The 14,059-nt window shown below is 47.1% G+C and overlaps 2 protein-coding genes across 7 annotated transcripts; one reads left to right on the top strand and one right to left on the bottom strand.

Moving 5' to 3' along the window:
* Positions 1 to 348: 348 nt before the first annotated feature.
* On the top strand, positions 349 to 6,857 carry RPAIN (RPA interacting protein). Of its 5 annotated transcripts, XM_004012590.6 has the most exons (7): positions 349 to 450; positions 1,590 to 1,760; positions 3,185 to 3,245; positions 4,990 to 5,101; positions 5,249 to 5,312; positions 6,305 to 6,445; positions 6,712 to 6,857. In XM_004012590.6, exons 1-7 carry the CDS (start codon positions 370 to 372, stop codon positions 6,739 to 6,741), a joined length of 660 nt encoding a protein of 219 aa, XP_004012639.1. In that variant the 5' UTR covers positions 349 to 369; the 3' UTR covers positions 6,742 to 6,857. The 5 variants fall into 5 exon arrangements, 3 of the variants coding, with proteins under 3 accessions (XP_004012639.1, XP_042111511.1, XP_060251352.1); XR_006061147.2 differs by lacking the exon at positions 6,305 to 6,445 and having other exon boundaries at positions 4,990 to 5,155; XR_001043456.5 differs by lacking the exon at positions 6,712 to 6,857 and having other exon boundaries at positions 4,990 to 5,155; positions 6,305 to 6,351.
* A 60-nt stretch (positions 6,858 to 6,917) lies between these two features.
* C1QBP (complement C1q binding protein) lies at positions 6,918 to 12,591 on the bottom strand. Of its 2 annotated transcripts, XM_004012589.6 has the most exons (6): positions 12,268 to 12,591; positions 11,502 to 11,652; positions 9,232 to 9,328; positions 7,798 to 7,893; positions 7,433 to 7,552; positions 6,918 to 7,316 (listed from the first exon to the last, which is right to left on the bottom strand). In XM_004012589.6, exons 1-6 carry the CDS (start codon positions 12,488 to 12,490, stop codon positions 7,167 to 7,169), a joined length of 837 nt encoding a protein of 278 aa, XP_004012638.2. In that variant the 5' UTR covers positions 12,491 to 12,591; the 3' UTR covers positions 6,918 to 7,166. The 2 variants fall into 2 exon arrangements, with proteins under 2 accessions (XP_004012638.2, XP_060251346.1); XM_060395363.1 differs by having other exon boundaries at positions 6,918 to 7,893.
* Positions 12,592 to 14,059: the final 1,468 nt, after the last annotated feature.

Here is a 14,059-nt window from a genome sequence, read left to right as displayed (position 1 = left end):
CTGGGTTACAGGAAGTCTAGTACGGGGCGGGAAGGGCGTGGGTGAAAACTGAGATCTGCGTATCTAATTGCTTATTGGACATCTCCACCTGGATAAAGCTAGACATCTAATAACTTCCCTCAAAAAATAAAATCTTCCTTCAAGACTTACCTCCTTCAATCTACGTTGGATAGACTTCACAAATGTCACTACTTCAGTCCCTCATCCTGGGGTTGCCCAAATCAGGCTCCGTGTGGGACCCGCCGATAGGAAAACGTTTCCCAGAATTCCCCGGGACCTGGCGCGGTCGGAACCCATGAACTACAACTCCCAGGATCCTGTGCCCCGTTGTGGGTGGGGCTTTCTGGCGACTACTCCCGCGAAAACGAGATGGCAGAGAGGCCGGGGTCTCGGCACCGCTCGCTGTATAAACTGATGGGCTCGCCGCCTTGGAAAGAGGCTTTCAGGCAGGTGAGTGTGAGATTTGGGAAGCCTTGGCCAGGTTGTCGTCACTCCTCTAGTCCGTCTCAGGAACCGCTCTCCTCCGTAATTTCCCTCCGCCTGGCGGGGTGAAGCAAGAGTCGGTGCAGGTGGATCTCCTGCCTGTAGGTCCGACCCCGGCCACCGTCCGGACACTTTCTGGAGCTTCTGGACCCCTGGGTGTGGCACTAGCCTGGACCGGCCCGGTCCCAGGAAGCCTTCGTTTTGGACTCGTGTGTTTTCAGCGTGAAATGCGGCCGTGACTGCACCTCTGCACCTGCTGTTGTCGGGTCGGTGGGCACCAGAGAGGCACCTTGTGTACTCACCGCAATCTAGAGAGGCGTTATGTCTATTCCAAAGAGAAATAGAATAATTAGATAGTATTTTTTATTCCGGAAATGATTTATCATTCCATTCCAAACGGTTTCTTCTGTGCCTCTGTTACTAAGTCTAGCAGAATTGTAGCATACAGTCAGCACTGACCTATCCTGAACTCAGTCTGGTTCCTGTAAATGCTGTCGCCTGTCGTTTCCGGAATTTAATGTAGTGGATATATCCCAGGAAAATAATCTGATGCTAGAAATGACTGTTGACAGCAGGATTTCTCAACCTTGGCTGTCCACAGTTTGAAGAAGATAGTTCTTCATTGTGGAGTGGGGGGCAGTTCTGGGATTGTACAGTGTTTAACAGCTTCCCTGGCCTCTACAACTAGAGCTGTGACAACCAAAAATGTCTGCAGGCATTGCCATGTGGCCGCTAGGGGAAAAGATTGCCTGAAGCTGAGTAACTGTTTAAGAAGGTGACTACCAGAGCCATATCTAGAGTAGCAAAAATTTGGAAGCAACCTAACTGTCTTGATAGCACAGTGGATGCTGTGCTAATATCACCAACCATTCAGAAGGCTGGCATTGAAGATAGACTGCGAAGTATGTTGATCTGGAAATACATGACCCAAGCATTGTAATTGCACCCGTTGACATATGGGTAAGGACTGGAGAGGAAAGTGACAAAGTAACAATAGTTAGGGTTAGAGTTTAAATTGTGTGTCTATAAATTTCCTTTAGTGTGTTAACAACTAATCTGAGGGTTTTTTTTTTTTTTCCCTTTCTCATCTTTCTCCTCTTTCCAAGGGATGCCTGGAGAGAATGAGAAACAGCCGGGACAGGCTCCTGAGCAAATACCGCCAGGCTGGAGGCAGTATGTCAGGAGGCGCTCAGAACACCCTTCTAGTGCAGGAGGTGATGGAAGAAGAGTGGAATGCTTTGCAGTCGGTGGAGAGCTGCCCACAGGCCTGGGCTCAGGTCAGGCTGGATATGTTCCTTTAGCACCGTGAATGGCAGTGTCCTCTCTTCCTGTCTTCCCAACTTCTCTAAATCCAGTCACCTTCCAGCCCCCAATCAGGCCTCTAATGGCCTCTGACCCAAGTTCTTCTACCTTTAACATTAGACTCTTCTAGATCAATTGATGGTCCATAAATTCTAGACTCTCAACCTGCTGCATCACTGTATCATCAGTTCAGTTCAGTCGTTCGGTTGTGTCCGACTCTTTGCGACCTCATGGACTGCAGCACGCCAGGCTTCCCTGGCCATCACCAACTCCTGGAGCTTGCTCAAACCCATGTCCATTGAGTCAGTGATGCCATGCAACCATCTCATCCTCTGTCTCCCCCTTCTCTTCCTGCCTTCAGTCTTATCCCAGCACTAGGGTCTTTTCCAATGAGTCAGTTCTTCACATCATAATCACTTACAAAACTCAACGGAGAGAAATTTTACTCCATGGCTCCACCCCTGGAACTTTTGATTCAGTAGGCCTGAGCTAGTGATCTCTCTTTTTAAAAAAGGTCTCCAGGAACTTTCTGATTCTAATCTCAGCCAGGGTTGGGAACTGGGTATGCACAGGGAACCATTTACCATGTATCAGGAAAAGCACTGGATTGGAACTCAGTAGTTCTGGAATTCTTTTTTTTTTTTTTAATATTCATTTGGCTGTGCATCTGCAGCACATGGGATCTTCAGTCTTTCTTGCAGCACGCAGGGTCTTTTAGGTGCAGCATGTGGGATCTAGTTCCCTGATCAGGGATGGAACCTGGGCCCCCTGTGTTGGGAGCACAGAGTCTTAGCCGCTGGACCACCAAGGAAGTCTCAGTAGTTCTGCAGTTCTGATCTTGGTTTTGCTATTGCCTCTTAATTCTGCCTCTTTGAGCTTTAGTTTCCACATTTGTAAAATTGATGATGTTGTTAGTACTGTGAGGACAGTATAAGAAACATGTGGGAAACTGTTCTGAAAACATCAAGGCTCTCTGTAATAAACAGGCATGATTTGGTGCCTGCTATGTGTTCAAGTTACATAGTCACAATTAGTGTTTACAGTAACCCTCTCAGGTGGGTTTTATGTCCACGTTACAGAGGCCCAAAATGAGGCTGACGGTGATTAGAAACTTTCTAGTGGTCACACAGCTTTTTGGCAGAACCATACACTTAGCTGCTACCCTACACTGCCTCCCGCAACTTTGGTGCCGTTGTTTTGTCCCTGGCTGGGTGAATCATTTGTGGATGCTTTCTCAGCATGGCCACGTTACTGCACTGTCAGCACATTCTATGGAAGGACTGGGTTGATTTCTTCAGTTGAATCTGGGTTTTTCAAGCCAGTCTTCAAGTGTGAATCATGTGGGTCTTGTCAGTTGATCGTAACTTCAAATCTCTGATGACCCCACTTTCTCCTGCAGTTGGAGGAGCCGATGGACCTGGCTGTGCTGGAGGAAATCCAACAGGAGCTGATTGATCAAGGTGACGTCTAGGAATAGTTCTTCCTGCCTGTATCTCTAACTGCTCTAATGCTGACCTCATTTCTAAACAGAATGTTTTTAACTCCTTTGTTTCCATCTTTAGTCGCGTATTCAGGGGTCTCTTGTTCTCACTTTGAAGTCTTGGCTGTACTTGGCTGTCCCAGTAACAGAAGAGTCTTCAGGTGTCAGGCCTTGTGCTCAGACCTCTCCTTCTACTGCTCTGTCCTCATGACGCCCCATGAGGTAGTATGAGGGGACAGAGGTGTCTTACAGGCTGCATAGCTGGTGGTGGAGTTGGAAAGTAAAATTGATTCTGTGAATCCGGTTCCTGTGTCTATTCAACCCAACAGTACTTCTCTGTTAGTAGATTAACAGTAACCTTGTTCCCTTACAGGAGAGTGCATGATCAGGCCTCTTGTGCTGCCTAACTTCAGTACCTTCTCTCCCATCTGTTCCTTACTGACTCCCCAGGGTTTTGTGACCGTTCCCTTCCTGTAGCATCAGAGAGCCACAGAGTGCTTGATTTAGTACTTCATATAACCAAGTCATTTATTTCACACAGGCCTGTCTTGATGAGGCTCAGTTTATATCATCTGTTAAAGAGATGACAGACTGCCTCTGTAGTTTAAATAACATGTTTTGAAGACTTAGAGCGGTGCCTGGTATATAAGAAGGCTTTCGATAAATAATTGCTTTTATCTTGAGGATGCAAGAACATGAACTCTTGGCCCAGACGGCCAAAGTTCACTTCTCAGCTTCACCACTTTAACTTGTGTGGCGCTGGGCTCTCCTTGTGCCTGTTTCTTCATCTTTAAAATAAGACTTATAGTGAAGATTAATATATATGTTAAGGACTTTGACACAAAATAAGTGCTATGCGAGTGTTAGTTGTTATGATTGCTGTGTTGGCTCCAGTTAAACTGTAGATTCCTTGATTTTTTTTTTTTTCTCTTTACCCTCACCTGTAAAACCTATCTCAGTGAAAGGACTCACTAAATATTTCTTTTGGGGTGTATTTAATTTAAAAATCCCAAGTGATAAGAATTTGCTGTGTTCTGCCTTACTCAGTCATAAGGAACCCTCTGGAATTGGGGTTGGCAAACTCTCCCTTAGGAGCCAGGTTGTAAATGTTTAGCCTGTTGCTACTACTCAGTTCGGCTATTGTAGTGGGAGAACCGTTAGAGCCCATTCATCAACCAAAGGAGAATGGCTGTTCTATTATAACTTTAAAAATGGAAGGTGGGCAGGATACGGCCTGTGGTCTGCTGAGCCCTACTCTGAAGTCTAGACGGTGAGCTCATCAGAAGCAGGGACCAGCCTTTTTCATCTTTGTATTTACCTAGGCCTCCCAAGTCCTAGGCCTTTTTACATATCTGCTGAGTGGATGAACACACATTCTGAACACGGACTGAGTCTGGGGACAGTGGGGAACAGATCGCCTTAGACGTATCCAGGGGGGCCTGGCATCAGAAATATGTGCCTTTGTCAGCTTTCTTCAGCTGCCTGACACTTTTTCAGCTCCCCTCCTGTGGCCTCATCACTTCAAAAGGAAGCAGACAGACAGGAGGGGAAGGATCCAGTAAGAGGAGGCCTGACACAGCAGTGAATATCTAGCGATTGTAGTGTGGTTTTACCCTCATTTGTCTCTTGTGTGGATGAAGCCTTTGAAAATGAATCTTCTAGCACTCGGGACAGGGTGCCCGAAGTGATGCACGGTGCCACTCCAGCTCTCCTTTGCCTTGCAGAACAGTCCATCATCAGTGAGTACGAGAAGAGCTTGCAGTTTGACGAACAGTGTCTCAGTGTCATGCTTGCTGAGTGGGAAGCAAACCCCCTCATCTGTCCCGTGTGTACAAAGTAAGAGTTTTCACAACCTTTTCAGCACTGTTCGTTCCCACCCCCCACTCCAAGGTGAGTGGAACTCCCCCCAACTCTGTGGTCTGGGAAGTGGGGGGATACGGGTCTGCTAGCTGTAATGCTCTGGGATCCCAATTCTGCTTCCAGGTACAACCTGAGGGTAGCAAGCGGACTGGTCGTGTGTCAGTGTGGCCTGTACATCCAGTCTCATGTGAGTGTTCCTCACACAGGTCTTGTGTTACCTCTTCCCACATGTACCTACTTTCTTAAACTCCAGTAGCGAGCACAGCTTGTCCCAGCTTCACGTCCAGTTCACACACTGGTAGCTTGAAATTGGTCACAGTGGCAATATGAGACACCATGGAATTGGCAAGCTCCATAAATCAGGGTCTTCCCAGCCCCTCTGCACAAGCCATTTGTGAGGCACTTACGTCTAGGAAGAGAGCCTGGTTTAGTACTGGAAACTCTTGTATCTGATCTGACATGATGTTGACCAAAAGTTTGCCAGTTGATTAAAGTGGTGAATTATACAAATGACACACTTTATAGTAAGTTTCAAACATACATGTTTACTTGCCAGTCTTTGAGCCAGAGACTCTGTTGACTGGAGAGCTGAGGTTGTTTTTTGTAAAATTCTCTTAAAGTCTTGTTTCCCCAGTTGTTTCTATAAAGCATCGAGAAGCTGTCTACACTTTAGGATTTTTCCTCCCCATCTTTTACTCTTTTACCTAATTCTTTTTCTTAAAGCATCTTTTTGTTTCCTAAACATTCCACTTACTATCACAAAAATGAAACTTTGTTTTCTTATTATTTCATTGGTTTATATAGTATGTAATTAAATCACTCAGTTACAGTAGCAAGTTCAGCAGCAGATATGGGAGCTTGCTGGTTCTGGGTAATCATACACTTGGCTGGTAGAGGCAGAAACACAGGGAGGTTCCAGAGTCTGAGTGTTCCTGGCACGATGAGCAGCAGTTAGTGTTTTACGGCAGGAGTGGAAGAGCACTGGTTCATTTGGAGAGGCAGCTAGATGGACATTTAAAGAGATCCTCTTAGCACAGTTATAGCGTTTCTAAGGGTCCAAGGAATCAAGCCATCACAGGGAGCCAGTTGTGGATTGGTGTGAGGGGAGCTGCAGTTTTTTAAGCTGTTGACTATGAGGCTAGTAAGATTAGGTTATAGTTTAACTTGTCTATTTTTTAGTCTCCGGAGATGACAGAGCAAAAGCTTCGTGCCTGTTTAGAAGACAGTGTCAATGAGCACAGTGCACATTGTCCCCACACGCCAGAATTTTCAGTCACTGAGGGGACAGAGGAGAAGTCATGTCTTCTCATGAGCTGTCTGGTAAGCCTACCACGGGAGCCAGTAGTTGACAGTGGGTCAGCGGATGGTTTTATTCCCACCCTGGTAGAAAAGAGGAACTTAGTTGCATAGAAAAGTGATGTTATTTCAGTTAAAAGGCCAACCATCTCCTGAAGGGGGGAAGCACAGAGGCCACCCAGGTCGTGGAAGGAGCAGCTTAAGTGTCATTGCTATCGATGACTTTTAACCATATGCTGAGACTGTCTTTGTCACTGGAATAACTCTAACTCTTTTCTGTTTAAATCCAGGCTTGTGATACTTGGGCTGTGATCCTCTAGGGTCGGTCCCAGTCTTGATGCATGATCTACTGTGTTGGAAGAAAGTCCCATCTTGAGAAGTGGCCTTGTAAATACAAACCTTTTATTTATAACTTATTAAAACATTTCAGACTTTCCTCTGTTTCATGTTTTGTAATACAGGTTGAAAGGGAGGGTATAGAATTAGAAAAGACAAATCACCTTGGAGATTTTTATTGTCCATCATTATGTTATACAAAAATCCAGAAATAAAGGGTTTGTAGAGGATAAATGAATGGTAAATAAGAGACAACAGAAATAAGTTAAAAGTGAATTATTTTCCATGATATTGGGATTAAAAAAAAAAAATTTTTTTCAAAGCATGTGGGTCTGGCTTCAGAGTTAGGTTTTGTTCACTGGCCAAAGCCTGCCATAAAATTAAGGTGTTCAGCACCTTGCTGCCTGCTCTACTGGCTTTTGACAAAACCTTTGAGGTCTTCGAGGAAAGAAATGTACTCCTGGTGCTCCAGGGCTGTGCTGAGCTCCACCAATTCATCAGCAAAAGTGTTGTCCACCCCTCGGTCCGCAAGGAAATCCATTAGGTGGTCGTATAAGCCCTAGAAGGATCATTTACTAGTTAAAAAAACAGACAGACACCTGAGACACTTACTAGGATGCTTCTTTGTCTCTCCTTGGATTAGGTAGGCCCCTCCCCACCTTATCTAGCACTCACCCAATCCAGGGAATCTGTGTTGAGTGTGTAATTTGTGTCCTTCCAGTCAGACTCGCCGGTGGCCTGAAAACTCACTTCCTTGATGGAGAAAATGTCACTCTGGTCATCCTCTTGTCCAATCTGAAGAGAGACAGTATTTGGCGAAACAGAAAGGTTTTCCAGGACAAGCCAGACTCAGGCGAAGAAAAGGGATTATTTACAGCTTGAAACTCAGATTTTAACCTTGTTCCCTTACCTCCCACTAATCTTCCCAGCTTTGCTGCTCTAAGCCAGAAAATGTTAATATCAGCTAGATGGAACCAGGAAAGCCCCCTGGAGGCCCCCCACCACCGCCCCCCAGGCCGCCAGCTCTCCACCCTACACACCTCATCTTCTGGATAGTGGCAGTCCAGCACAAGGGCCTTGCTGCTGCCATCCTTTGTAACTTCAACCACAAAATTGGGAGTGGATGTCAATTCAGGCTAGGGAAATAAGAACAAGTCAGTAAATGTTGGCAAGGGTCTGGTGGCAGGGGTCTGGACTAAAGGTCTCAATTCAGGGGTCTGACGGCCACTGCTATTACGATATTACTTAGCCACTTACAAGTCTTGCTCCCCCGTCCCTGGGATTCTCCAGGCAATAACACTGGAGTGAGTTGCCATTTCCTTCTCCATTGCATGAAAGTGAAAAGTGAAAGTGAAGTCACTCAGTCAAGCCTGACTCTTAGGGACCCCATGGACTGCAGCCTACCAGGCTCCTCCATCCATGGGATTTTCCAGGCAAGAGTACTGGAGTGGGGTGCCATCGCCTTCTCCGACACTGCGCTAAGAGGTTCCCAAATAAGAAGCCTAGAATCTTTAACACAGTATTACAGCCACGTAACCCACTTGTTCAGAGACTGGGCCGAGTACATCCTGTCATTCCTTTCTAGCGTTATGGACTGTTTCGGAGGCAGAGTATCATAATTTAGTACAGCCTTTCACTTCTATTAGCACCCTGCTTGTTTAAAGAACATACAAGGTTCAGAAATAGGAACTCAGCTCTAGCCACATCTAGTGTGCCAGTTAATTTTCCTGGGTCAGTTTCTACATCTATACACTACAAAGCTGGCTCAAAACTCCAAAACCCCTTTCCAGATGTTTTGGGATCTTCATTACAGCCCAGGACCAAAGGCTGGTGCCTCTGACTAGAGGCCCAGAGGCGCTCTGAGAGCGAGCCAGCCAACCTCATGGATGGGTTGGGGGTGGTCTTTGTCAGGGGGGCTGGGCCAGCACTCCAGGGAGCTGAGCTGGGTGATGAGACAATACCATGCCCACCCAGCCAGAAAGTCTGGGGACCTGTGGCCCTCATACTGGCTGGTTTCTAGGCCAGGCACAAAGCTTCCTAAAATGTTCGAGGACTAAACACCATCCAGGTCCAACCAAGAAGGGCAGCAACTTAAGGAGAGGCCTTGCCAAAGTCTCTGATGCCCCTGGCTGGTGTTTATTACCAACTCGGGACATGTATTCCTCATGTGGAACACTCCAAATGATTTATCTCCTGATCATGAGAAGGGTTAAGACAGTTTAAATTCCTTCCTGTTAGGTGAACACCGGCCAAACTATAACGCTTAAGCCCACAGAAAACAATTCATTAACACTTGGCCCCTGGGAAAGAAAAGTGGCCACACAGTTCTGGTGCTCTGCAAGTAAAGGCCCAAGGATGGCTGCCTTTGCCCTCTCTCCTGGCGTTAGAATTTAAACAAAACAAAAACCAATGCTCCTTCCCTAAGCCTGTCAGAAATAGGTGGGTACAGGCTGGTTACAGTGTTAGAAACTTACCTCCTGCTCCTCAGCCTTCTGCCCTTGGGAGGGTTCTTCCTCCTCACCACCGAAAGCAGGTGGGATGCTATTGTTAATGTTGAAAGTGACAGTGATCCTAGAAAGGCAACCAAAGAGCACAATGAAGATGTCTTTTTAACTGAGTAGCTGAGTACTACGGCTTGCTACAGTTAAAAATGCTGTTGAAACAATGTATCTCAGCCGGCTTTACATCTGATTTGCCTGCATCCCATCCACAGTTGGATTCAGCAGGTCTGAAGTGGGCCTACTATGTGTTGGCTGCTGGAAGTCAATTAGGCACTATTTCCTCAGCCAAATACAGTTGTGTGTTGGTGCTTCTGCCATCAGGCCACTATCCGGGGCTCTCTGTCAACCTTATAGCCACAGTCAGCTGACACCGCCACTCTTGTCTTTCCAGGGCACCTCCCAGTGGTGGTGAGCAGCTGAGAAGCTGTGGGCATGGGCTAGAAGCCTCCTCTAAAACAATAAATGTACTTGGCTGCACAGGGTCTTGGTTGCGAGGTACGCATGACCATTGTTATGTATGGGATCGCTCAGTTGCTACATGCGAGATCTTAGTTCCCTGACCAGGGATTGAACCCAGGTCCTCTGCGCTGGGAGCAGACACTTTGACCACCACAAAGTTCCAAAAGCCTCCTTTAAGAAAATAAAATGTACTTGGCTGGGCTGGGTCTTGGTTGCGAGGTGCATGTGACCTTTGTTGCTATGTGTGGTATTTTAGTTCCCTGATCGGGGATTGAACCCAGGTCCCCTGCACTGGGAGAGGAGAGGTTTAACCACTGGACCACCACTAAGTCCCAGGAGCCTCCTTTAAAAATCTTCCTCCATTAGAAGAAAATCTGCCTGAGAGGAAGAGAAGGAGCACCGGAGGGTTGTGGCATCAGCTGAGGATGGAGAGTAGCCCTGGCCCCAGGAAGGGGAGGCCTCACAAAGGACACCACATAGAGGAGTTCTCTGGTGGGCCAGGGGTTAGGACTTGGTGTGTTCACTGCCATGGCCTGGGTTTGATCCCCGGTCAGGGAACTAAGATTCCCACAAGCAGTGTGGCAAAAAAAAAAAAAGAATATGCTGCTGGACAGTTTTATTCTTCAGAGCAGATGTAGGAAGTTTAATAAATGACAAGGCAGGCCACAAACACCACCTAATGACAATTTTAACTTGCAAGAATCTTCACCTGACATATCATATTCCAAAATTTGAACTGAAAATTGAGTGACACTTGGAACGAGCACTGCTAGGTTGCAGACAACGCTGCCCTCTGAAGCCATGGTAACTGGCACCTTGACAGACAGAAGTTTGATGTACAGGCACAAAATCTGTCTAAGCTGTGACAGTGTGGACCAAACTGACCCCTGGACAGAGAAATGCAGCTATGTTCAGCAGCACATTATAATGGTCCCAAACTGCCTATAACTTCGCCTAGGAGAGTGGTTTGGGTCACGTTACAGACCACACAATTGATCTATGACGGGGAAAGCACTACAATACTAGGCAAAAGCACCAGCCTGCTGCTTCACAGCGCATGCAAAACTTCAAAGTGGACCGTGGATTTAAAACAGCTTAAGCAGGCCAAAAGCATCCCTCTTTTCTAATGAAAAACTATACTGCAACCCCACCCTGTTAATTATCTTGCTTTCTCAACTGTAAACAGAACAGGGGCTTTATTTTCCTCAGCCAGAGCCTGAGGGTAGTAGACCCAGCAGAGTAAATCCGATTCTGTGGGCAGTGCCGGAATCTCTGAATTTGCATGCCTAGTTGTGGGCAAGGCACAGCCTCACTCACCAGGAAGGGCTCAGTGACTGCTGCCTCTACTGGTCCAGAAGACTCCCAGTGGCTTGGCTTCAGTGCTACTGGGGTGATGTTCAGGCACTCAGTCGTGTCTGACTCTGCAACCCCATGGACTCCCTGCCAGGCTCCTCTGTCCATTGGATTTTCCAGTCAAGAATACTGGAGTGGGTTGCCATTTCAGACTCACACCTCCTCCTTTGGCAGGTGGGTTCTGGACGCCAAGCCACTGGGGAACCCCGCTACTAGCTTACTGTCTCCTTGTTAACCACCACAGCACATTACTGTGCAGTGAATAAGCAAAAAGGAGCCTAAGAAGTTATCCAAACGAATCATACCATCTCTGGGAAACCAGGAGTCAGTTAAGCACCTGTCTTAACTAAAAGTTGTTGTGGATACCTCACAGCAGGTCCTGCAGGTTTATGGATGTGGTCCCCTGGGCTCCATAGGCCCCTGGTACTTACTTTTCTCCAGCAACTTTCCGCACTAATTTGGCTTCCGTCCCATTCACTTCCAATTCCCAACCTCCTGACATTTTGGGGAGAGACTTATATTTCTGTATCTTCTTTTCCTCCTTGATCTCATCGCTGAGGAAGTCAACGAAAGCTTTGTCTCCTACAATGGAAATAAGTTACAGAAAGAGCCAATTAGTCTAAAATGGAAAATGACCCCGTTACTACAAGCAAAGACCAGGACTTAGCCTGTTTTTTCCTAATACTTCTATTAATGGTGGCTCTGTGGACTTAGCCCAACTCATATCCATTAAACCTCAATTCCTTCATCTGTAAAAATGTAAGCTATCAGTGGGAAGCTGAGCATGGATTCTAGGAAAGTGATCCCGAATAATGAACTTCTCACGACGTTTCAAAATAAAGCAAAAAAAAAAAAAAAAAAAATCGCCACTACCCTTTCACTTGCCAAGAAACATCACGCTACTTCTAACCGCGACCTTGGGCTTTCGCAAAGTTCCATTTTCGAGAGACTGAGGTAAAGCCGGCCTCCAGGACTTTACAGTATCTATCCCCGCAGTCAAACAGGGGTGGGGGAGGACGGGAAATGTTACTACGCGTGGGTTTAACTAGCAGGTCGACCATCACTGGGAGAATGTTCCGGACCTCAGGAGCGGCTCCGGACTGTCCATTCAGGTGGTCTACACCTCCCAGCCCCTAACACCCCGCCCCACCTAGGCCCACGCCCCTCACGCCCCCGGCCCACGTGCATGAGTCTCACCTTCGGTGTGCAGTCCGCTACAGCCGCAGCCGCAAGCGCAGGGCCCCCGAGGCTTCAGGAGGCCGGGCAGCTGAACCGACCCCGCGCGCACGCTCAGCAGCCCGAAGGGCCGGGCGCATGGCCGGGACGCGGGCTGCAGAAGCGGCAGGGAGGGTGCGGCGGCGCGGAGACCAGCGACGGCAGAACCCAGGACGCGGGGCACGCAGCGCAGCAGCTGGAACATTTTGGCAGCGGAGGCGGTGGCGAACACGTGCAGATTCGAAATACAACTCTCGCTTAGAAGGACAACTCCTTGCCGCTGCGCCCCCTAGATCTGGGACCGCCGCCGGAAGTCCCGCCCCACAGCCGGGAAGTGCTTCCGCGCCGCCGCCTTGCAGACCAGAAGGCACAGTGGGCAGGACCCTGCCCTCTGCTGGTGGCCTCCGGTGTAGCCTCCCAGGGAGGCTTGGAATCTGATTCCTAAACTTTAGTTCTGCAGCAACAGGAATCTTCAGGAACTAAAGAAGTTTAGGAATCCTGAAATGGGAAATCAAGTGGGCCTTAGGAAGCATCACTACGAACAAAGCTAGTGGAGGGGATGGAATTTCAAATCCTGAAAGATGATGCTATGAAAGTGCTGCACTCAATATGCTAGCAAATTTGGAAAACTCAGCAGTGGCCACCGGACTGGAAAAGCTGTTTTCATTCCAGTCCCAAAGAATGTTCAAACTACTGCACAACTGCACTCACCTCACACGCTAGCAAAGGAATGCTCAAAATTCTCCAAGCCAGGCTTCAACAGTATGTGAACTATGAACTTCCAGATGTTCAAGCTGGATTTAGAAAAGGCAGAGGAACCAGAGATCAAATTGCCAACATCCGCTGGATCATGGAAAAAGCAAGAGAGTTCCAGAAAAACATCTACTTTTGCTTTATTGACTACACCAAAGCCTTTGACTATGTGGATCACAACAAACTGTGGAAAATTCTGAGAGATGGGAATACCAGACCACCTTACCTGTCTCTGAGAAATCTGTATGCAGGTCAAGAAGCAACAGTTAGACCTGGACATGGAACAACAGACTTGTTCCAAATTGGGAAAGGAGTAAGTCAAGGCTGTATATTGTCACCCTGCTTATTTAACTTCTATGCAGAGTACATCGTGCGAAATGCGGGCTGGATGAAGCACAAGCTGGAATCAAGATTGCCAGGAGAAATATCAATAACCTCAGATATGCAGATGACACCACCCTTATGGCAGAAGGTGAAGAACTAAAGAGCCTCTTGATGAAAGTGGAAAGGAGAGTGAAAAATTTGCCTTAAAACTCAACATTCAGAAAACAAAGATCATGGCATCTGGTCCCATCACTTCATGGCAAATAGATGGGGAAACAATGGAAACAGTGAGACTTTATCTTCTTGGGCTCCAAAATCACTGCAGATGGTGACTGCAGCCATGAAATTAAAAGACGTTTGCTTCTTGGAAGAAAAACTATGACCAATCTAGATAGCATGTTAAAAAACAGAGACATTGCTTTGCCTACAAAGGTCCATCTAGTCAAAGCTATGGTTTTTCCAGTAGTCATGTATGGATGTGAGAGTTGGACTATAAAGAAAGGTGAGTGCCGAAGAATTGATGCTTTTAAACTGTGGTGTTGGAGAAGACTCTTGAGAGTCCTTTGGACTGCAAGATCAAACCAGTCCATCCTAAAGGAAATCAGTCCTGAATATTCATTGGAAGGACTGATGCTGAAGCTGAAACTCCAATACTCTGGCCACTTGATGCAGAGTTCTTTTCATTGGAAAAGACCCT

This window comes from Ovis aries, chromosome 11 (genome assembly GCF_016772045.2).
Source record: "Ovis aries strain OAR_USU_Benz2616 breed Rambouillet chromosome 11, ARS-UI_Ramb_v3.0, whole genome shotgun sequence".
NCBI lineage: Eukaryota > Metazoa > Chordata > Mammalia > Artiodactyla > Bovidae > Ovis > Ovis aries.
The sequence above is the reverse complement of the archived record's forward strand: the minus strand, read 5'-3'. Positions and strand labels throughout refer to the sequence as shown.